At 39.6% G+C, this 23349-nt stretch overlaps 2 protein-coding genes across 4 annotated transcripts; both read left to right on the forward strand.

Moving 5' to 3' along the window:
* The first annotated feature begins 10359 nt into the window (after positions 1–10359).
* Positions 10360–11296, forward strand: LOC133864621 (cathepsin B-like protease 3). Its single transcript, XM_062301009.1, has 3 exons — positions 10360–10481; positions 10574–10609; positions 10689–11296. The coding sequence occupies exons 1-3, from the start codon at positions 10419–10421 to the stop codon at positions 10830–10832; spliced, it is 243 nt and encodes an 80-aa protein (XP_062156993.1). The 5' UTR covers positions 10360–10418; the 3' UTR covers positions 10833–11296.
* A 2537-nt stretch (positions 11297–13833) lies between these two features.
* LOC133864617 (uncharacterized) lies at positions 13834–23116 on the forward strand. 3 transcript variants are annotated; one of them, XM_062301002.1, is made up of 3 exons: positions 13834–14545; positions 15713–20224; positions 20511–23116. In XM_062301002.1, exon 2 carries the CDS (start codon positions 17298–17300, stop codon positions 18519–18521), a length of 1224 nt encoding a protein of 407 aa, XP_062156986.1. In that variant the 5' UTR covers positions 13834–14545; positions 15713–17297; the 3' UTR covers positions 18522–20224; positions 20511–23116. The 3 variants fall into 3 exon arrangements, with proteins under 3 accessions (XP_062156986.1, XP_062156987.1, XP_062156985.1); XM_062301003.1 differs by lacking the exon at positions 13834–14545 and adding an exon at positions 14571–15618 and having other exon boundaries at positions 15713–20272; XM_062301001.1 differs by lacking the exon at positions 13834–14545 and adding an exon at positions 14571–15618.
* The last annotated feature ends 233 nt before the right edge of the window (positions 23117–23349 follow it).

Consider the following 23349-nt stretch of genomic DNA (forward strand, 5'->3'; position numbering starts at 1 on the left):
ATGGAAGCTGAATTTGTGGCATGCTTTGAGGCCACAATTCATGGTTTATGGTTGCGAAACTTTATTTCAGGACTTGGAATTGTCGACACTATTGCCAAGCCGCTAAAAATTTATTGGGATAATTTTGCAGCTGTGTTTTTCTCCAAGAACGACGGATATTCTAATGGTGCTAAGCATATGGAGCTTAAATATTTTGCCGTTAAGGAAGAAGTTCAGAAACAATGAGTGTCTATAGAACATATTACTACAACGCTTATGATTGCAGATCCATTAACAAAAGGGTTACCACCAAAGACCTTTAAGGAACACGTTAACAAAATGGGTCTTGCTTGTAACCCATTGTGCCCGTAATGTTTATGGATTGCATAATCTTTTTTTATGTTATTAGACACTTTTGAGATCTCATTAAATATGTTTATGATTTTTCTTGTTTATCCATTTTGTACGTACATATAAGATTGGATGAATGACAACAGGAATAGTCTTTGACAAAAGACATTTTCGTTGGACCATTTTGGACACTTTTTTATTTTTGAACCATGATCGAACAAGTTGCTAGTGTTGCAGTACATGGAAGGGACTATGTCGTCTTTGATGTACAACCGCCATGACTCATACTAGTAGGTTGTTTGATTATGGTATTTATGTTAACCAAATTGAAGTAAGGATGGATTAAATTTTTGTGCGCCTAATGTTAACCTTATTGAGTCTAAAATAGTATTAGTCATATGGGCCAAGTGGGAGAATGTAAGAATTTAATTTCCCACATGAAATGGCACATAAGACAATTTATTAGACTCTTAATGTTGGTTAATTAATCCTCCTTAATTAATTGTTGGTTAATGATTTATTAATACACCTTAATAAAGTGTTGGTTAGTTAATTATGAGAAGTTAATTTTTCTTATTAATTAATTCTAACTTTGATGGGAAGTAGAATTAATGGTGATAAAAAAATGAAGGAAACCGGTCCTCTCTCTACCCTATAAATATGAACAATATCCATCAGCTTTGTATATCTGAAGAGAGTCAAGTGAGAGAAATTATTTCCTAGTGTTTGAGCTTTGAAGAATACTTTAATTGCTATGGATTCTGGTATGTTTCTTTTATTCCATTTATTGTGAAAATCATGATAGTTAAGATCTTGGAACTTATCCATCATCTTATTAAAATTCTTGGCATGGGGTTCACAATTGTAGGCCGTCTTTTCATCCCAAGAAACGAAAAATGATTTAATTGTGGCATTTTAAAATGTAGCAAGGTAATTTTTCCCAAAAAGTGAACTGTATCATTCGATTGGGAAGCATAAGCTACGAGAACCACATGTACACACAGAATTAAGAGATTTCTAATTATCAGAAGATGGCATGCCTTACTTTTTTCACGTGAAATATGAGGTGAAGTAAAACCTTCCATACATAAAACCAAAGAAAGAAGGAATCTAAAACCAGCGTAGAGTACTAGAACTTCCATGCAGTAGGAATTTGTGAATCTAGGCAACAACCTTACGTTGCAGTATCTGTCAGCTTAGAGCACTAGCAACAACTTCCTTAAATTTCATTATGTTTCCTACATGTAGGAAAAACTCCTAAGAGCATCTGTATCAAGCTTGGTATTTCAAAAATTTCACCAAATATTGGAGAAACTTCTCAATCTCTCCCCTTCATCGAACTCTCCATTGTTTCAGCAAAATAACTCTTGTCAGAATTTATCTCCAAATTTAACCCCAAACCTTTTACGCCATTCACTTTAATATTATTTCTTTTTCACTTCCAGCACGACTTCAGTTTTCCTCCACTCTTGTGCATCTTTCCGGATTTAACGCCTCAAAAATCACTACCCCCCGATCTTGCTCCTTGAATCTCGCCTCCATGCATCAGTTATGTAAGAGGAATCATCAATCCCACAAATCCTACCTTGATCGACGCCCATTGGAGTTTTCCTCACGAAGCTATTGTTCGGCTCCTTCTGATGGCTGGAAATCTCCTCGGGAGGGGAGGTGGGTTGCGTCCGTTGTTCTTACAGATCTTATTGTCATGTGCATTTGGTGAAAAGAAGAAAATGAAATAAGTGAAAAGAGAAAGCGATGAAGACTTGCAGATAGAAGAGACTAGAAGTGTATGTGGCAGACGTTGATAAAGTTGGGCAGGAATTGGGTTACAACTGGTAAGCACTTAAGAAATTCAAGACAGTGCATTTCATGTGGCAAGATGTTGCGTTTCAGCTGCTTATATCATGCACGTTGCTGTTCTGTCCTGTGGCCGAAGATCTCGTCAGGAGGGTAAGTGGGCAGCAAAGTGGTTCATGACAGTTAAAGTGGTTGCTTTCAAAACTAATAGAAAACAATATCCAGTTAAAATAGAGAAATATTTGGGAGGTTGATGTAGGAAAATTTTTAAAAGTGATAGATAAAATAACAAATGTAGATTGTTTGGCTAAAATTTGGTGAAAATTTAGAGAGTTTGATACAGATGCTTTAAAAAATCACTTGAATTATATTCCATTTTTGTTCCCTAAACTTAGGAAACACCAAGCGAACTAAAAGTGTGAAGACCCTTTTTTTTTTTAAAAAAAAAAAAAACAAAAATGCAAATGGATCATCACAGTGGCATGACTATTTGTCGCTCAGCCAACATATATGAAAAATAATAGACTCCTAATTTATCGTATGTGTGTGATCAAGTGTGCAACAAAATATTAAATGTGGAATTTAAAGGAGACAAATATTTTGTTGACGAAGTGGAAACTCAATTAAGAGAAAAACCACTCTAGGGCAGCCAAACTCAGGATATCCACTATTTAGAAAGCAAACCTAGTAACAAAGCAGCAACACGTACATACCCTTGATGCAACGATCGTACCTTGCACTCTAACACGTACTTATATGTGAACGCTTCCCAACCAGGTCTCCTACCTGAAGGGGTCTTCAATGGAATCCTTTAGTTTAGGGCTCCTCCCTAAGCTAGGCTTCACGGGTTGATCAAATCACACACAGGAACCACCCTCAGAGAGCTAGGTAATCTACAATATCTACCTAAACACCCTTTCTAAGTACAAAGGAATTTAGTACCGAATTCACTTAATAATAAAAGCCTAGAGACCACTATTTGTAGGCTTTTGAAGACCTAATACAACACTGATTCGGATTTCTCTAGGCCACGTTCGAACGTACTCAAAGGGCGTCCAGATGGAAAACTGCAACCGCCTTCCAAAACTCGCTTCACGCATTTCCTTATTAAGGCCCCTTTCGGACGGTGTTGCCCTAGCGTCCAGACGGTTGCAAGCTTGCTTCCCAATCTGTGTCTACAAAGGAATCATGATTCTTCTCGAACATTGAATAGTGTCCAGACGGTGTTGTCCTGTCGTCCAGATGGATGCATGTTGAGTTGTGCAGAATCTTCTCGATACAAATGGACGTCCAGACATGTATCTGTTCCGTCCGGATGGAAACAAGAGATCCAACTTTTGCTAAGTTGGAAACTGCGTAGAATCTTCCTGGAACTTTGAAATAGCCTTCTTGATGCTTCTGACATTGAAACTTGTCATATTAAAGCCCTTTCCATATTAGAGAAATAAACTCTAAATATTAGAAGACTTTGAAATAATACGGCATCCCTGTTAAAGCAACAGCCTACAATATAGTGTTTTTGTCAACAAAATGTAGCCAATAACCTAACAAACTCCCCATTTGGCCATTCTGGGACAAAAAACACTTGACCGGTTTAAAAATACAATCCCGGTCCAAAAATAAAAATACTCCCTTTTTTTTTGTCTCAAAATGACAAAGGGTAAACAGAGTATTGAAAAACCACAGACAAAAAGTTCTAAAATCCAAAAATAGTAGGGATAATAGAGTGGCGTCTGCAAGTAGCCCAAATAATCAGAAGTTTATAAAACAACTGATAGAGGAAGTAACAAAAATCGTCCATGTACCAAATCCTACTAATCCACTAAAAGCAAGTGACGGAGAGAAATCCGTACAATAAGCTAGATTTGTGCTACTTCAGCTTCTAGCTCTTGAAGCCCGGGTACCATAGACTAAAAACCTCCAGTCGCTTGAGTTTGCAAAGCCTGAAAATTGATTATCCGCAAATTGAAATCCTTTAGTCAACTGGTCTACAAGATAAATGAGAAGATTCACCACTGAACCTCTTACTGGTGCAGATCTGAAAAAGGATGCTACAGAAGGCTTTGCATGAGCTAGGGGAAAAAGCTCATCAATCTAAATCCTTAGACCTTTGGAATTTGAGCATATGAATTCAACAATTGTCTGTTTTCCAAAGGATCCATCTGTTGGACATTGTGTTGGGAGCCAATGGCTGACATATTCCTAAAAAGATTTAAACAAAAATATTTCCAAAAATACCACCACAAAGAAAGAGATTATATCTTGTTAGTTCAAAAAAATGTGGTATTATGACGGATATCAATTGGATGCTGAAAAAAATAAAGAAAGCAAATATTGCAATCCAAATGACACAAGTATATCAGTATCAACCCAACACATACGCAGAATAGGTTTTTCATGCTCAATATCTCAAGAATATTTTCCATTATTCTAAAAAGCATAACAACATAAAAGAACAAAGGAAAACAAAGAGAATACAATGGAATAAGAAGAGATGTGTAGAGAATCCCAAAATCTCAGAAGAAATCTGCGAGAGAAACACAACATAAAATAAAAAATGCAATGATGTGCGAATGGCAAAGAAAGCAAAGGGCTCGCATCCGGAAGTGGTACACACTTGTCCGAACGGCATACTGCCAAATCATAGATCGACAAAGTCGCAAGTGTCCGGACTCAAGAACAGGTTCGTCCGGACGTTTCACATTGGAAGCTGAAAACAGAGGAAAAATTTGCAGAAAAATAATTTTCCTTAAAGTTAGCTTTAGAATACACATGTATAAATAACTGATAAGATAGTCAAATAACAATTCAAAATATGCAAATATATAATTTAGAGTTAAGTAGTCAATAAGCACAAATTTCCTTGCAGATAGAAATTTTAAATAGATGACTTAACTCATGCTATTCGTGTGTTTGTGTGTGTGTGAAAGCTTTCTCAATAAGGTATGATGTTTACTGATATGATTTAGAACAACTTAATTTTCTAAACAAGAGAGAAAAATTCAATGTTAGATCAATTAGAAGTCAAACCTTATTTTACTAGGGTCTAGCCACATTCATCTGATACACTCCCCTTAAGATGCAGCACTTTTCTTTTACTTAGTCCTTTACTGACCATCTATTTCTGCAATGATTTGGTCATTAACTGTTTCTATAGGGACAAGTTTAAGAACATTTTTAAGCACATTCAGCAATGGATCTTTTTAATTCAGACTTTCTGATGTTTTTTAATGCTTTATTTATTACTTGTGCTGCAACCTAGAGAGAATGCTAGAATTTATAGGTTCTAAGTTCAACTAGAGAGTTGGTCAATTTGACCATGAGATATTAGGCAAAAACACATACAATATCTGAAAAGCTATCAAAAAAAAAAAAAAATTTGCATCTCCTCATCCAATTTTTTTTTTTAATTTTTTTAATTTTTTTATGTATTAAATATCTGCAGAAATTTTTCTCAAGGCAAACAAGAGAAAATATGGGGATAGAAAATATATGGTTCCTCAAACAGAATGCAAGGCATGAAAAAGATATGACATGATAAATAATGCAATGCAAACATACCTGACATGCACTAGGATTTAGGAACCAAAATCCTAGGCATGGTGAGCCTCACCTAGTAGAGGTGAGTCCACACTCCACCTCAAGAGGTGAATGGTCTCATCCTTCCTTACCCATACCTTATTTACTTAAGAGACAGGGTTGTAAACCATGTCCAAATTGTTCAATTTGACTAGGACACTTTTCATCATGTTGACAAGCCCTTCATAGATCTGATTCTTCTTGGGCTCGTAAGGCTTCACTCTGAAGCATTCGGCCTTGGTGTGACCATACTTACCACTGTGACGGCATGAGGGAGAACCCCTTTGAGGATATTGCCGTTTTTGTCAAAAAGCATGATGAGGCATGGAAGGTTTAGAGCTAGACTTACCTGTTTTTGGCTCTTGGTTCTTGATCTGAGGCTTCTGATGCCAGATCTAATGAAAATGTGGCCTAATGTATCCTGTGACACCATAGTGATGGCGAGTAGTCTGACTTCGTTTGCTAAAATGCTTCTTGATAGGCTCTGCAATTTTAAGGTTAGCATTCTTACACAAAACAAAGTTCTTACCTTCTTGAGATAAATGTCTCATATGGGGTGGGACATATTTATCAGAAGAAGGTTTCTCAATATTGCCCTTTTTAAGAGCAATCTGTTTATTCCAAGGCCTGTGAGATTTCAACAAATAACAATTTGGTCTAATTTGACCAATCTTCCCACAATAATGACAAGTAGGAACAAACTTACCTTGTGTTCCTAATTCCTTGGACAAAGGCTTCACACCGTCAATTAAGCAAGAAATTTCAGAATTATCCAAACAAGCTGTATGTACTATCACAGGCTTAATAACAATAGAATCTAATTCAGAATCAGAAGCATGTGAAGTAGAAGCACTCAAATCATCAATAATTAAGTCAGGCTTGTTAGAAATATATGTATGAATACAACGCATGCTTTTTAAATTATTATTAGAGAATTTTTTCAAGAGATCTTCAGATTCTTTTAATTTATTCTCAAGTGTATCAATAGTGTTAAACAACATGATATTCTCAAATTTCAAAGAGTCAATCAAAGCATGTGATTCAGACAATTTAATGATTAAAGACTCTTTTTCTTGCTTAACCTTTTTGAGCTTTTTATTGGAATTTTTAGAATTTTTCTCAATTTAAGAAAATCCTCAAAGAACTCATTATCAGAATTCTCTTCAGATAGCTGAGAAGAATTCATAATAAAAGGAGTCAACAAAAATATGAATCACACTCAGGAAATTAATCCAAACACAAGTGTACTCGCTCTGATACCAATTGAAAAATAATAGACTCCTAATTTATCGTGTGTGTGTGATCAAGTGTGCAACAAAATACCAAAATGCGGAATTTAAAGGAGACAAATATTTTGTTGACGAAGTGAAAACTTAATTAAGAGAAAAACCACTCTGGGGCAACCAAACCCAGGATATCTACTATTCAGAAAACAAAGCTAGTAACAAGGTAGTAACACTCACATACCCTTAATGCAGCAATCGTACCTTGCACTTTAACACGTACTTATACGTGAACGCTTTCCAACCAAGTCTCCTACTTGAAGGGATCTTCAATGGAATCCTTTTAGCTTAGGGCTCCTCCCAGAGCTAGACTTCACGGGTTGATCAAATGACACATGAACCACCCTAAGAGAGGTAGCTGATTACTCACATTTTCTACCTACACACCCTCTCTCAGTACAAAGGAATTCAGTACCGAATTCACTTAATAATACAAGCCTAGAGACCTCTATTTATAGGCTTTTGAAGACCTAATACAACACTGATTCGGATTTCTCTAGGCCACATCCGGATGTAGTCAACAGGCGTCTAGGTAGAAAACTATAACTGCCTTCCATAACGCGCTTCACACGTTTCCTTATTAAGGCCGCGTTCGAATGGTGTTGCCCTAGCGTTCGAACGGTTGCAAGCTGTCTTCCCAATGCGTGTCTGCAAAGGAATCTGAATTCTTCTCGAACACTGAATAGCGTCCGGACGGTGTTGCCCTGTTTTCCGGATGGATGCATGCTGAGCTATGCAGAATCTTCTTGATACAGACTGGCGTCAAAACGTGTATCTGGTCTGTCCAGACGAAAACAAGGGATCCGACTTTTTCTAAGTTGGGAACTATGCAGAATCTTCCTGGAACTATGAAATAGCCTTCTTGATACTTGTGACACTGTAACTTGTCATATTAAGGCCCTTTCCATTAAGGCTGGCAATTTTGACAAGACCCGACAACCCGACAAGAAATTAGTGGGTTTGGGTCTACCTTAAACGAGTTTAGGTCATAAACGGGTTGACCTGTTTATCTTGGTCTGACGGGTCGGGTCGCAGGTCACCTGCCAGACATGATTAGCTTTTTTTTCTTTTTTTTTTTGAAAGAAAAAAAAAAGGGAGAATGGCGGAATGGCCCGAATGGGAAATTGGGGGGAAAACCGGGAAATGAGGAAATGGAAATTATCTGAAAAGTTAAAACTTATGAAAGGTTGAAAACAAAAGATTCAAAACTCAAAGAATTAAAATTCAAAACAGTGAAAAAAACAAACAAAATCGGAAAAGTGAAAGAAAACCCTAGCTTTTTCTTTTTGGATTTTTCCTTCAGCCTCGCCGACGATGCCGAGTCGCCGCGCCGCCGCCCTTCTCTTCTCCTTCAGCCTCATTGAGTCGCCGCGCCACCGCCCTTATCTTCTTCTTCAGCTCCGCGCCACCGTCCTTCTCTTCTCCTTCAGCCTCGCCGAGTCGCCGCGTTCGACGCTCTCTCTCTCTCTCAAGTCTTTGCTCTCCCTGTCTCTCTGCCGCTCTCTCTCTCTCTCTCTCTCTCTCTCAGGCCGATGTCGCGTCCGGTACCGCCGGGTCTGCCAGTATGTTAGTTGATTTCCATTTTTAATTTTTTATAGCCTCATTATTGTGGGTATAAATTCATAATCCGATAATCTGTGATGCTTGCCTGCTTGTTCAAAATATGTTCAGAAATATTTTGTGTAGATATTTTTTGTGAACAAATGGAAATTTTTTGTGAAGAAATTTCAATACATTTATGCTATAAACAAATGGATTTCGTAATATTCAATTATTGCTCTGGGTCTTCTTCCAATTTCATAACTGCCCATTATTTGTTTCTAGGTCTTCTTCCAATTTCATAAATACCTCTTATTTGTTTATGGGGCTTGTTGTTGTTATTGTTGCTCTCTCTTTTCTGGTGTGAAATTTGAAATACCCTGAATCTTTACTTTATGGGTTCTCTTCGTTTTTTAGGAATATATTTTAGCTGAATGTTTAATTTTTATGTGTCAGTACTTGCTTATGTATGTGTGTATGCTTTCTGAAAGAATGTATATGCATATATACATGTATGTAGCCGCAGCTAAGCCTTATGATAATATGTGTTATCAAGTTTTTTCCAATGTTGTATCGATATCTGGATTTTGTTTATGCTTGCTGTTTCATAGGAGGTATTGAGTGAAACAAAAAATAAAACCTTTTAAGCTAAACGGGTCAAACGGGTCGGGCCGTATCGACCCATTATGTTAAACGAGTTCACGGGTCGTGTCTGGGCTAAACGGGTCGCGTGTCGTAAACGGGTCGTGTCGGGTGACCCGTTTTGCCGGCTATCAAGACATAAACTAGAACTGAATCAAAGCAAACAGAAATTTTTATTTCCACACCTCTTATCCATATGGTTGACTGTGATCAAAGTTAACAATTAATGATGCAAATGAGAAGTGTGCATAGGAGGTACGCACAAATGTGGGCTGGCCAAGCCACTCTCAAATGTACCATGGCAGAACTCCTTCCACTGAGAATACACATCTCTCAAGCAGACCTGATCTTTTCTGTGGCTTCATCATGCGTTCCATATTACCATTATAAGCCCACTTAAGCTGTTTGGCCTCTGTCATCTGTTTGGCCGGCATCCCAAAGTATGGCTTGTTGAAGGTAGATCTTGGAAAATCCCAGTGTTGCGTATTTAAGGTCCCTTATATGTCAGTTTGATTTAGTTGGGCTCTACTCTCATCTGTCAGTTGTGTGATGCAAACTGCCTGTCTCTGCATATTAGTAACATGCTGGGCCTGTAGGGTTCAGCTGGTTGTTAGAACCACGGGAATCTTGAAGGCTAGTTAGCAGTTAGTTCCTGTTGCTCCTGCCTATATATCCAGCCCAAGTACTCTTTTCACTGGCGGATTGGCTCCAGAATGGAACTCCTTCCTGACCCAGTTCATCTACCTCTTAAGCTGGAGTGCTTTATAGAACATGGCACCTGAGCCATCTAGCCATCTGCCCTCAAACAAAAAGATGAAACTAAAAATAAAAAAAGATTTCAAATCCTTTCCCACACTTGTGCATTTCATTCTTTATTTGGACTGCCTCTAACAAAATGAGTTAGGTTTATCTAGCTAGTACCCTTGTTCTTTCAATTGTTTGCATTTTTACAACCAGTTGCAAGAGACATTTCTATTATTTTGCTGTTAGATAATGTACTTATTTGATCATTATTATTCTTTCAACAAATTCAGTAAAAGATTATCTAGCTATAACCTTTGTTCTTTCAGTGTTTTGCATTTTACAACCAGTTGCAAGAAAATGACTTTTTTTTTTTTGTCATTTATCTATTAGAGAATATACTTATCTTAACATTGTAAGGTTTTTGTTTTTTTGTTTTTTCCCACCATTTTACAGGATTTTGCTCATTACAAATCTGGAGTTTACAAACACGTTGCAGGTGATGTAATGGGAGGTCATGCCGTTAAGCTAATTGGATGGGGGGCAACTGCTTCCGGAGAGGACTATTGGGTATGTTGATATTTTCTAGTTATAACATTTAAATTTCGTAGCTACAAGATTTGTGAAGATCATATGCTGATTTTTACTTTTCTCTGTTCCAGCTTCTTGCGAATCAGTGGAATAGAAGCTGGGGTGATGTACGTTTTCATGAGATTGTTATCCACCTCAAAAGTATGCCTTCACAAAATTTCAATTACTAACTGATTTTGATGGCAGGATGGTTATTTCATGATCAGAAGAGGGACGAACGAGTGTGGTATTGAAGGACGTGGTTGCTGGTTTGCCTTCATCCAAAAATCTTTTAAGAGAAGTTGCAACTGTGGATGGTGTTGCAGATGTTTCAGTCTGACAATAGGTTAATCTAGATGAGGATCCCCTGTTATTAAGCTGTGTGGACAGGTGGATTCCACATCTTAGGATGTGGTTGCTGGTTTGTTCCGGGCAAGTAGGTCCTGCATCTTAGCCTGTCCGGGGCAGGTAGGTTTCACAAAGCCCTCTCTTAGGCTGCCAAATTCTGGCTTAATAACAGGGGATCATAATCCGGTTATTCTTCCCACCAGAACTTTTATTTATGACCGTTGGGGGAGCTGGAAGTGTTAAAACATGGATTAATTATGCCATCAAAGCATCAAACTGATACCAATTAGATGCTGATTGGGTGTGAAAGGCTATAATTGATTTGTGCAAGTAATTTTATTGAGACTGGGGCATTGAATAATCGATACACAGAGATACTGTTCTATTGATGCATTCACGATATTAGCAAAATCCATGTATAACTGAGCTGCAAAAACTACCCTGGTAGTAGTTTGTTTGTTTGTTTTTGTTTTTGCTTATTATTATTATTTATTATTATTTTTTTTTTTTTTTTTTTTTAAGGTTTCAATTGTAAAGGGCCAAAAGCTTCTCTTAGCAGACCAGGACACCCTTTTTTCCAAAACCTTGTGTTCTCCTCTAGTTCTCTTCCTTTCGGGATTTCCCCCTCTACCTTCTATCTTTTTCTATCTATCTTCCCTCTGTTTCTTCTTCTTTTGTTCTCCTTTCTTTAGTTTCTCTCTTACATGGCTCATCAAACTTCTGAGATTGATACCATCATCAGACAAACTGAGGCTTTAAACTGGAATGGAAACACGCCAGAGCTTCAACCTGTTGATCCTGGCCGCATATCCTCTTCTAATCCTACCTTGGTGGGGAAAATTATTTCTTTAAAAAATATTCTGAAAGCTACACTTAAAGCTACTCTTCAACATGTATGGAATTTCATCCCTTCCTTTGCTATCGAGGATATTGAGCATAATACCTATCTCTTCATATTCTCTAGTTCTTTGGACCAAGAGGAAGTCCTCCATCAAGTCTCATGGAAATATAAAAGGAAATCCTTTGTTCCTCAAACCATGGGATCCAGAAGCTACATTCAAGGAGTCTTCAGATTATCTATGGCCGGAGCCTATTGAGATCAGGTCCATGGTCTCCCACTGCAGTTCAAGACAACCTAGAATCCCAAAAAAAAAAAAAAAAAAAAAAAGAGTTAAAATTGGGAAGCTCTTGGAAATTGACAATGTAGAAAGGAAAGGGGTTCATTTTAGTAAATGTTTGAGGATTAAAGTTGAAATCAATCTCCTTCAGCTTCTCATTCCAGGGTTTCTGCAAAATAGAGATGGAAAGGAACCAGTGTGGGTGCAATTCAAGTGTGAAAGATTATCAGATTTTTGCTACGGATGTGGACGTTTAGGGCACTCTGTTTCTAATTGACCAGATACACAAGATCATCTCTTCAAGAGGAAATATGGACCTGAGTTAAGGGCTAAAAACATTCATTACAGTAAAGTAGAAACAGTTCGTTTGGGAGGCATGAAATCAGAGGGGAATTCCAGTAATTCATACAATCCTCAGTCAAGCAATGTTCAACGTGTTGTTGCTCCAAAATTCAAAGAACCAGTTGGAGCTAAAATGATGGAACCGGATAAAGTTGCTGAGAACCGGTTCATGCAAATTGGTGAATTAAGTTTGGTAAAGAAGAAAGTAAGTTCATACAGCTATTCAGGAGTCTTTCTCAGCAGTACATGCAGCTATCTATTGAAATCATAAGGGACACATAATTAAATGGTTTTCCAAATCTCTTCTTTATGTTCGTCAAACTTTGGAGAAGCCATAGTCGCTTGGCTAGTTGAGTCTTTGGTTTTGTCCCTCAATCTTTGGTGGTTTGTTTTGGAATGTGATTTTTTTTTTCTTCATGGAATGTGATTTTCAAGTGGTTATTTTGGCCCTTTAAAATCCCAAAATTGTTCAAGATTGGCAGATCTCTTCTATTATCCCCGATACTGTTAACGTCATCCCAACTTCTTCCTCTTTAAATGCTAGAAAGGTTGATAGAAGTGCAAATTTTGGTGCCCGCATTGCGGTACATTGGACTACTGCTAGATCTTTTTTTGATCGTATACCCATTGATCCTCCCCCCTCCGCTCGAATTCCTTTTGTCAGCGGAAAATATCCTCCTCATTCTATTGTTGTAGGGATTGCTTAGTTTTCTTTTTGTCTGTTTGTTGGTTGGTAAACTCAAATGTTTTAAATCTACGAGATGCATATTAACTCATGAAAACAGTAGTTTATAGATAAAATAAAAGGCAAATATCATTATAGGAACGAGATCGAGCTAAAAATGTTACCTTTCTTGAAGATGAATTTCTCGAGAGTTACCTTCTCTCACTCTTTCTAAGGTAGGTATGAGAAAATTGGCGAAATGAGACCTAGGGTTTCATCATAGGTCCTTAAACAGGACATATGAATGCACAAGAAGTTAAAATGTTGTATGATACTTTTGTTGATATTGATTTATTTGAAGAATGAAATATGTATTGTTGGATTTTTTTTTATTTTTTTTTGTAATTACTTTGTATTTTTTATTTATTTTTTAGCTTTTTTGTTAAAATATTTCATTTTTTATTTTAAAAACAAAATATTAACAAACAATTTAAAACACAAAATATTACACTAAAATTATTTTTATTTTTACGCCACCTTAAAATATTTGTTAAAATAAAAAAGGATAAACAAATGGAACATGTCCTTATGCTTTTGCAATTTTTGCATGGAGTTTTTCAGACCAACCATCTACAGATCTACTGGCTGAACCCTGAACAAGACACTGCCACGTTCTTATTTGATTAATCATTGCAATAGAAGCAGAAACAGCATATTTTGCACGTGTTTGTTTGTAACTTTTACGCGATTTTTTTTTTTCTTTTTAATTCAAAAGTCTTCTGTGGTGTGCTGCATAGAAAAAAAAGAAAAAAGAAGTAAAAAGGAATAAATTTGTGGCGGGTATTTCCCGGGCAGAAGATTATCCAAGAGTAAGGGTTGGTGGCTGCTGGTGACGGGCGGTTGGGTATCAAGAGCCAGTGGAAAGAATATTCATACCAGACGCGTTTTTTTGGGAGAATCAGGAAATAAAAAATTTACTCCTTATGTATACACGTTTCACGTTATGAATGTTGGGACTCGGCGGAAGGATGGTTCCGTCTTGTTACTGGGCTGGGTAGTGGGGACTCTCTGCCCTCACATTATACATAGAGAGTAGAAGAAAAACAAAAAGCCCTCCCAACTCAAAATTGCGTATTCACACAGGCATATGCATTTTGTCCCCCATTTCTACCAAGTAAAGAAATACTATATGATATAGGTGATAAGAAGCAGGATTGCCTCTTATCCGTCTCTCTCGCTTCTCAAATTAGATTTCCTTTCTCTCTTTCGAATATCTTCTTTCTTGTTTAGAGCCCAAGTTAGATTTGTGTCCTAATTAGATTTTCATTAGTATTAGGCTAGTAGAAGCGGGCTTAGTAGCAGCGGCCAGCGGGGGGGGGCATCATCTTCTGTACCACAGTTGTCCCGCATTTTGGAGCGGGTTGTGTTCGTGTGTCAAAAGAATGTCGATACCAAAGGAGCCGGAACAGGTGATGAAGTTGAGAGGGGGATCAGTACTGGGTAAGAAGACCATTCTCAAGAGCGACCATTTCCCTGGCTGCCAGAACAAACGTTTGTCTCCCCAGATCGATGGTGCTCCCAATAACCGTCAGGTTTTTCCCCCTTCTTCTTTTCTTTCCCATTTTCCTCCCCCCCCTTCGATGCTACCTCTTCTTCGATATCTTTTTGCTCCCCCCTTATCTTGCTTATTGTTTTATTTTCCATTTCTTCATTAGATTCATTGCGAGAAACCTTGTTTTTTTTTTTATATGAATTGTTCATCCCCCAACTTACATACCTATTGTTCATCTTATTAATTTCACTCTATCCTGCATTTCCCTTCTTGGAAACGGTGTTTTTGTTTGGTGGCCAACAAGTTGGAACAGTGTTTTTTGTTTTTTTTAAAAAAAGTGCTACTTATTGTTATGCTCCTGCATGCTAAATGTAATTTGCTAGTCGCTCGTTTGCCTACCGATTTACCCTAAAAAACTTCCATTACTCTTATGTCGGAGGTTTGCACCAATTTCTATGACCATGCAAATTGCATTTTGAGACCAAATTGTGCTTCGTTCAGTTTATCTATCCTCGTTACTTTTAACCTCACCAATATTTCTTAATTTTAAAATCCTATTACGTAAAAAGTAAAAAGTTAAAAGCAAAAGGTCCAATATTTGTACTCAATGGTTGATATGCAAGCTCCCTGAATCTAGGAACTTTTTCTTGCATTTTATCATTTGGTGTAACGCCCCGCTTTTACAAAAAGCATAAGTGAAAATTTTCGAATTTCCACGTGACATTACTAACTTATCAGAGGTAAATGTTGGCAACGGAATATATGTAAATGTAATATAGATAGATTGACACCTCAGAGCTACTACTGAAATACCTCAAAATATATATATTAAGTTAGTAAGTATAATTATACAAACAGTGATAATAGTTATGCCTCACAGGGCAAGATAGTCATACAAGCCAAATATTTACATATAACTGAAGAACTATAAGTAATGTCTTAAGTTAGGTAGGGTGAACTACAACAGGGTAGTCCCAAAAAGAGAGGCTGTCTAGCCTTACAAAAAGCTGAATCAGGAACCATCTATGGGTCGGGATAGTCCTGATATTCTTCTTCTTCACAGCCTGAATCATTACACAGTACAGAGAGAGGACAACAACATAGAATACTAAAGTGAGTCCGTTGTTTCCAATAATAATAATGTTAGTATTTTGGCCTTACTCTGTGTTTGGACAAAATCACTTATATGTAAGGATGCTGCAAACAGGGATTCCACTGTTCAGAGTGAAGTTAGAAGAAATTCAAGTTCCCTGTTAGCCGTCCAGACGATGTGTCATCCCGTCCGGACGCCTACTGTTCCTGCTCCATCCATCCGAACGACGTGCCATACCGTCCGGACACAAACAGTCCAGCATCATCCGTCCGGACGACGTCCTCCTTCCGTCCGGACACCTACACAGTAACGAGGATCTTCTGTGCCAGCTTACTTCCACCCGGACGTTTCAGCAGCACGTCCGGACGCTACTCAGTTCTCGAACGGTTCTCTGATTCTTTCCAAGTTCCAAGAAAGGGAAGATCAATCAACCGTCCGGACGTGTATCTCAATAAGGCAAGAATCACAGTTACAATTTGACCGTCCGGACGTTGGTGCATCGTATATGGAAACTTCCGATTCGACTTCAACCGTCCGGACGTCTCCCCCTCATGGTCCAGACGCACACGCATCAGATATGGAAATTGCGTGTTGAAGTTTAGCCGTCCGGACGCTCCTGCCCCTTGGTCCGGACGCGCAAAGCCTGTTATGGAAATTACTTGCAGCGGATGTGCATCCGTCCAGACGATCGAGCCATCTTGTTCAGACAATGTTCTTATACAGGAAAGATTTCTCCGCGAAAATTTCGGAAAATCCTGTCGCACAATTGTCCGTCCGGACGGCCCTGGTTCAACGTCCGAACGGCTCACAGGCTTATTTTTCCTGACACCCATTTTGACCCCTAGCCTATAAATAGGGGCCTCTGGGCACTTAGAGCTGCAAGAATTCGGTGTGAATTCCATTTGAGCTCAGAGACGTGATATCTCCTCTAAAGCCGTTTTTCAAGTGTGTTGTGCTGTAAACCGAAGTCTATCTTAGAGGTCGGCTCTAAGGTAAAGAGTTCCATTGAAGACCCCTTCAGGTAGGTGAACCTGGTTGGGAAGCGTTCGTGTTGGGTTACACATCAGAGATCAAGGTACGACCACTGCATCGGTACATGTGAGTGTTACTATCTTGTATCTAGCTTTGTCTTTTGAATAGTGGAATTCCTGGGTTTGGCTGCCCCAGAGTGGTTTTTCTCTTAACTGAGTTTCCACTTCGTCAACAAAAATCTCTGTGTCATTTACTTTCCGCTGTGCTTTAATTTTTGTTGACACTTGTTGCACACACTTTACTTTTAGAAGTCATTTCAATTTTTCAATTGGTATCAGAGCTTGGTACACTCTGAGAAGATTAATTTCTTGAGTGTTTTTATATTTGACTTCTATCTTTATTATGTCTCAAACTCTTAATTCTGTTCCTGCCTTTGATGGCTCGAACTATGGCTATTGGAAGGCATGTATGCGTTTCTTTTTGAAATCTATTGACTGTTGGGGTATTGTTGAGACTGGTTGGACTAAACCAGAGAATACAACACCTGAACTAGTCCCCTCAAAAGAACGCTCGTCTTTCAAATGACAAAGCCCTCCATGCTCTATGCCAAGCACTTACTCCATCTGAATTCGCCAAAATTTCAAATTGCGAATCAGCCAAAGCAGCATGGCAAATTTTGGAAACAACATATGAAGGCACAAAACTTGTAAAATCTGCCAAACTTCAGATGTTGATTTCAAAATTTGAAGAAATTAAGATGTTAGAGGAAGAGACATTTGGACAGTTTTACTCCAAAATAAGTGACCTGAGGAACTCCATGGTGAGTCTTGGGAAACCTATCTCGGATGTAAAACTCATCCGAAAAATTCTCAGATCTTTGCCCGAGCGTTTCAGGATTAAGGTAACGACTATTGAGGAAAGCAAGGATCTTGAAGAAATGAAGATTGAAGAGCTGGTTGGATCTCTTCAAACATACGAGCTGTCTTTGCCCCCGGTTAAGAAATTAAAGACCATTGCTCTTAAGGCTTCCAAGAAGAAGGTAGAAGCCTCCTCTGAAGAAGAATTTGAGGATGAAGAAAAGGCTGTGGCGATGCTAGCCAAAAATTTCAGAAGACTAATGAAAGATGATCGGTTCAAGAAGAAGTTTTCTGAAAAAGCCAAGAAACCTCTCAGAGAAGCTGAACCAGAGGATGAAGAGAAGAAAGATCCCAGAGGACCTCGATTTTTTGAATGCTCAGGCTATGGGCATATCCGAGCCGATTGCGGGAATCTCAAGAAGGGCAAGGGGAAGGCTTACAATGTGACTCTCAGTGATGAGTCCGAAGAAGATGCTCCAGAGTCTGACAAATTTCTGGCTTTTGTGGCCCCTTATATTGAAGAAGAAGACTCATATTATTCGGAGCATAGTGAGAACGAGGTAGAGCTCAAGGAAGCATACAAAACTCTCTACAAAGAGTTTGAGAAGCTGAGGGAAGGCCGAAAGCAGCAAGTTAATGATCTGAACAGTCTGCATACTGAGAAGAGTTCATTGCTGTTCAAGATACAGGAGCTCGAGGAAAAACTACTTGAGACACAACTCCAGCTAGAGAGAGTCACTGATGAGAAGCTGACTCGTATGCTGTCCTTCCAGAAGAGCCCACATGACAAGACTGGTCTTAGGTATGTAGCTTCTTCTTCTGATATTCCTTCTTCCTCAAAGACTGTATTTGTGCCTCCTACAGTCCCAGAGCTTCCTCCAGTTGTTGAAGATAAACAGAAGGAAAAGGTCAATGATGACGTACCAGGCACCCAGCAGCCTCATTCCATCAGAAGACCTCCTATTTGCCATCATTGCGGTCTCAGTGGGCATGTTCGGCCTCAGTGCTCCCTCTTGAAAGCACAAAAGGCCAAGGCCAAAAAGGAAGCACCCAAACAAGCTCATTATGGCACTAGACCTATGGCTCAGCATTAGACTTCCTGGCACCAGGCATCTTATCAAGTACCATGGGGACAAGCTTCAAGGCATCAGTATCAAGCCCCTTGGTCTCATACTTCTCAGCATCAGCGGCCTCAGCAACGGTTTGTACCAGCCAATTACAGAGGCACTTACAAGAGCAAACCCAAGCATTTGAGAAGGCCCCAAGAGCAATACTCCAGTGAGCCTCCTGTCTAGATGCAAAACATGATGGAGTTGATGATGCAGTCTTGTCAGCAACCACCCACTGGTAGGCAGACTTGGACTGAGAAGGGCAGTTACCCTAGGAAGGGGAACCGACACACCTAGCAGGTTCGGATGTTCATGCCTAGGATTTGGTTCCTAATCCTAAGGCATCAGGTTTAATTGCTTGTACCTTTTATATGCTTGTCATGCAATCTAGGACCTAGCTTGTTGTGCCCCCTGTTTCTCTTAAGAGAACTTTACAGGTATTATTTTTGGGGAAGACAGAAAAAGCAGGTCGAGTGAAAACATCATATGCTAAGGCACGATCAAACCTGTGTACGCTCAATGATTTGCAGGATTTTATTTCTCTTGGCTTATTAGATATTGCATGCTTTCTTGCCTAATATCTCAATTCGGTTTACATTGATTAAATACACTTAGATATAAATTGAGAGTTTTGACTATACTAGCCAAGTGTTTTTCCTGTTTATGCAAAAAGTAAGATAGCTTCTTTTCTCATGCGATGAAAAAGTGCACTATCTCGGGCTCACCTAAAGGTACATCTTTCCTTCTCTGACTCTTTGTTTTTGGAAATTTTGGATAAGAGAAGAAGTCCTTGATAAGATGGTCAAATTGACCACAGGCTAGTTGAACCTAGCATATATAAACTCTGGCACTCCCTACAGTTCACAGTACCATAAGATTAGAGCAGTAATTCATAAAAAGTTATGTGCTTTAAATTCGTTTAATCACTGCTTATATGCTTAAACTTACCTTGCCCTCTATGAGCAAGTAAAACAAAATATGTGCTGTATCTTAGGGGGAGTGTATCAGATGAGGGTGTCTAGGCCCTAGCAAGTTATAAGGTTTGACTTTTGGCTAATCTGTCTTTGATTTTCTCTCATGTCTAGAAAATCTAGTTGCATTTTCGTCATGTCTTGGAAAGTCTTACCTTATGGGAAAAGAGTCTCCACACACACACGCATTGCTTGAGTTGAGTTGCCTATTTGATTTTTATATGATCACGAAAAATTATTTGTGCTAATTGAAATCTCAACTTCATTTTATATCTCTGTTTATTTATGAGATGCTCTCTGATTGTGTTATCAGTTGATTATGCATGCGTATTCTGACACTGACTTGAGAAAATTTGATCTCTGTAAATTCTTCTCAGCTTTTCTGGTGTTTCAGTGTGGAGCGTTCGGACGGTCTATATTGACGTCCGGACGGACTGGTGGTCCGAACGGCTCTCCCTTGGAGTCCGGACGGAGATGGAGCTCACATGTCCTGACAGGACCTGACGGAGTCCGAACGCGCGTTGTCATTATCGTCCGAACGGTCTCTTTATATCGTCCGGATGCGCGCGACCATTCTGCTCCTTTCTGAGGCAGCGAGCGTCCGGACGTCATCAGTCCCCGTCCGGACGGGGACCCCACAGTGGCTATAAAATGCCCAGATTGCCGATTTCACTTCATACCCCACAAAATCAGAATTTTTGACTGTTTGTGAGTAAGGTTGGCATTAAGTTTTTGGCTTTTTTGCATATATCTCTCATATTTCAGGTATTTTTCTAGTCTTTTTCTCTTCAGTTTTCTTTTAAAAAGCTGTTAGAATGTTATTTTTTTTGGAATATGAGACGCATATATCTGCCATGTTGAAATTTCTTGGACTTCGTTGTGATATTATTTTGTATTTATTTCACAAGTCTTTTTAACTGCTGTTATTTTGCCAAATTTTTATCCTAACAAGAATATTTTTGGAATATTTTTCCTTGAACAATTCTTGTTGGATCTTTTGCAGAATCATGTCTGCCGGCAGTCCACCCCGCAGGGTCCGTCAGAGGCTTGTGGAAGATAGGGCTGCAATTTAGGCCAAAATTATGGACCACTCCGTCATTGCTGAGCGAAACGTTCTTCGGGCTAATATCATGGTGCCACCGCTGGACAACACTTGACATCATCCAGACGTACAACTGGGGATATCTCCGCAGCTGTGCTTGTGTGGTGTACACCAGATTGGTCAAGCTATTCTACGCCAACCTGGAGGTGGTGCAGGATGATGATCATGGAGTGGTGCTTCAGTCCTCTGTTGCAGGCCATCTCATCACTATTGATCCTCAGGTCATCAGTCACATCATCCGAGTCCCAGTGCTCGAGATTTCGGCCAGCCCCTACAATGAGGTGGTGCTTCCTCCATCCCTGGATGATCTCAGGGAATTCTTCCGTGCCATTCCCTAAGGTGAGGAGCGCTCTACTGCCATCAGGATTGGTGTCCTGTCATCCTCCCACCACATGTTGGCCAAGATCGTTCAGCAGAATATTTGGCCGGTTGCTCGGCGTAGTGATCTGATCCTGAAACGGGCCCAGTTTGTCTATGCTATCCACCTCCGCTTGCCTTTTTGCCTATGCAAGCACATTTTGGGGGTTATATTAGAGGCCCGTGGTGAGAGCACTGTTGGTCTCCCTTTTGGCTGCCTCCTTACTCAAATTATTCTTCAGTCAGGCATCAATGACAATGGCGAATCAAAGATGAAAAATCCAGCAGCCCATCAGCATGCAGACTTTGGTGAAGTCTAATGCGCAGCTGCGGAGAGATGACTCCGATGATGAGGTGCCCCCACCTGCTGCTATGCCAGTCAGCTTTCCAGATAAGGCTTCGTCCTCACATACTGTGCCACCTTCTGAGCCAGAGGTCAATTATGCTCAGATTATGGAGGCTCTTACTGCACTTCAGGGAGGGATGAGCAGCTTGCAGGTGTCTATGACCTCCATGCAGCAGTCTATGTGTTCCATGCAGTTAGCTGTGCACTCCATCGACAGGCGCGTGGAACAGAACCAGCTAGACCTTTAGGAGTGCCTGAAGTATCATCATCCTAGTGGCAGTGATGATGAGGATGATGCAGACGAGATTTTACCCATGCCTGAGGATGTTTGATTCCCTCTTATGTTTTGTAGTTTTTTTATCTTTTGTTATTCTGAGACAATTTCTGTTTTAGTTAAAACTTTTTGGATATATATTACTCTGTTTCCTGGGTCCTTCTGAGACCGTTAGGGGGAGTAATTTTTATGACAGTTAATTTTTATTACTCTGATTTACCCTTTGTCACTTTGTGACAAAAAGGGGGAGTAATTTTTACTTTGGACCGGGAATGTATTTCCAAACCGGTCAAGTGATTTTTGTCCCAGAATGGCCAAAGGGGGAGTTTGTTAGTATTTTGGCCTTACTCTGTATTTGGACAAAATCACTTATATGTAAGGATGCTGCAAACAGGGATTCCACTGTTCAGAGTGAAGTTAGAAGAAATTCAAGTTCCCTGTCAGCCATCCGGACGCCTACTGTTCCCGCTCCATCCGTCCGGACACAGACAGTCCAGCATCATCCGTCCAGACGACGTCCTCCTTCCGTCTGGACACCTACATAGTATCGAGGATCTTCTGTGCCAGCTTGCTTCCGTCCGGACGTTTCAGCAGCACGTCCGGATGCTACTCAGTTCTCGAACGGTTCTCTGATTCTTTCCAAGTTCCAAGAAAGGGAAGATCAATCAACCGTCCGGACGATGTGGTATACCATCCGGATGCGTATCTCAATAAGGCAAGAATCGCAGTTACAATTTGACCGTTCGGACGATTGACAGCTGTGGTCCGGACGTTGGTGCATCGTATATGGAAACTGCCAATTCGACTTCAACCGTCCGGACGTCTCCCCCTCATGGTCTAGACGCACACGCATCAGATATGGAAATTGCGTGTTGAAGTTTAGCCGTCCGGACGCGCAAAGCCTGTTATGGAAATTACTTGCAGCGGACGTACATCCGTCCGGACGATCGAGCCATCTCGTCCGGACGATGTTCTTATACAGGAAAGATTTCTCTGCGAAAATTTCGGAAAATCCTGTCGCACAGTTGTCCATCCAGACGGCTCACAGGCTTATTTTGCCTGACGCCCATTCTGCTCGTCTGTACAACCAAGGGTAGTGTACAGTGCATCTATATCTGTGAGCCAAGCTTCTGCAACATTCGGCCCTTCAGTTCCTTCAAAAGTTCGAAAGTGATAGCTAGCAAAATCGAGTAATGAACAACCTACGGGTTCGGCTCGTTCATTGGGTTGTTGAATTCGTGATATCACTTCGGCCAGATGCCTAGTGGTGTCAGCTATAAGTTGTATTAAAGCTGGGTGTATGCCATCATTGAATGGTGGCGGTGGAGGTGGAGGTGGCAGATCTTCCTCACCATTTTCTTCAGGACGAGGGACACGGTTAGAGTCACAGAGAGGACGGCGTCTAGGAGGCATGACTCTGTGTTTAAAGGAACAGTTATTCCACATTTGTAGGATACTATCATTTTCCTTTAAGCGACTATATAATGTTTAAAACCAATCAATAAAGCTAACAACCTAATTATTTAACAATCAATCACTGATAAAGATTTCATAAACAAATCATGCTATAAACAATTATAACACTCAAAATTACTCAAATAAACAATGATTATAAACAATAAAATTTTAAGTTCACATATACATCTATCTACTGAAGCGAGTTATTTTATTCTTATTCTGACTCATGAAATTCAAATTAATATCTAGCATATATATATACAAGCAAAAATACTTTTATGTTCCTATAGCTCTGTGTGCCTAGA

The sequence above is a fragment of the Alnus glutinosa genome, chromosome 3, assembly GCF_958979055.1.
Source record: "Alnus glutinosa chromosome 3, dhAlnGlut1.1, whole genome shotgun sequence".
In the NCBI taxonomy this organism is placed as follows: domain Eukaryota; kingdom Viridiplantae; phylum Streptophyta; class Magnoliopsida; order Fagales; family Betulaceae; genus Alnus; species Alnus glutinosa.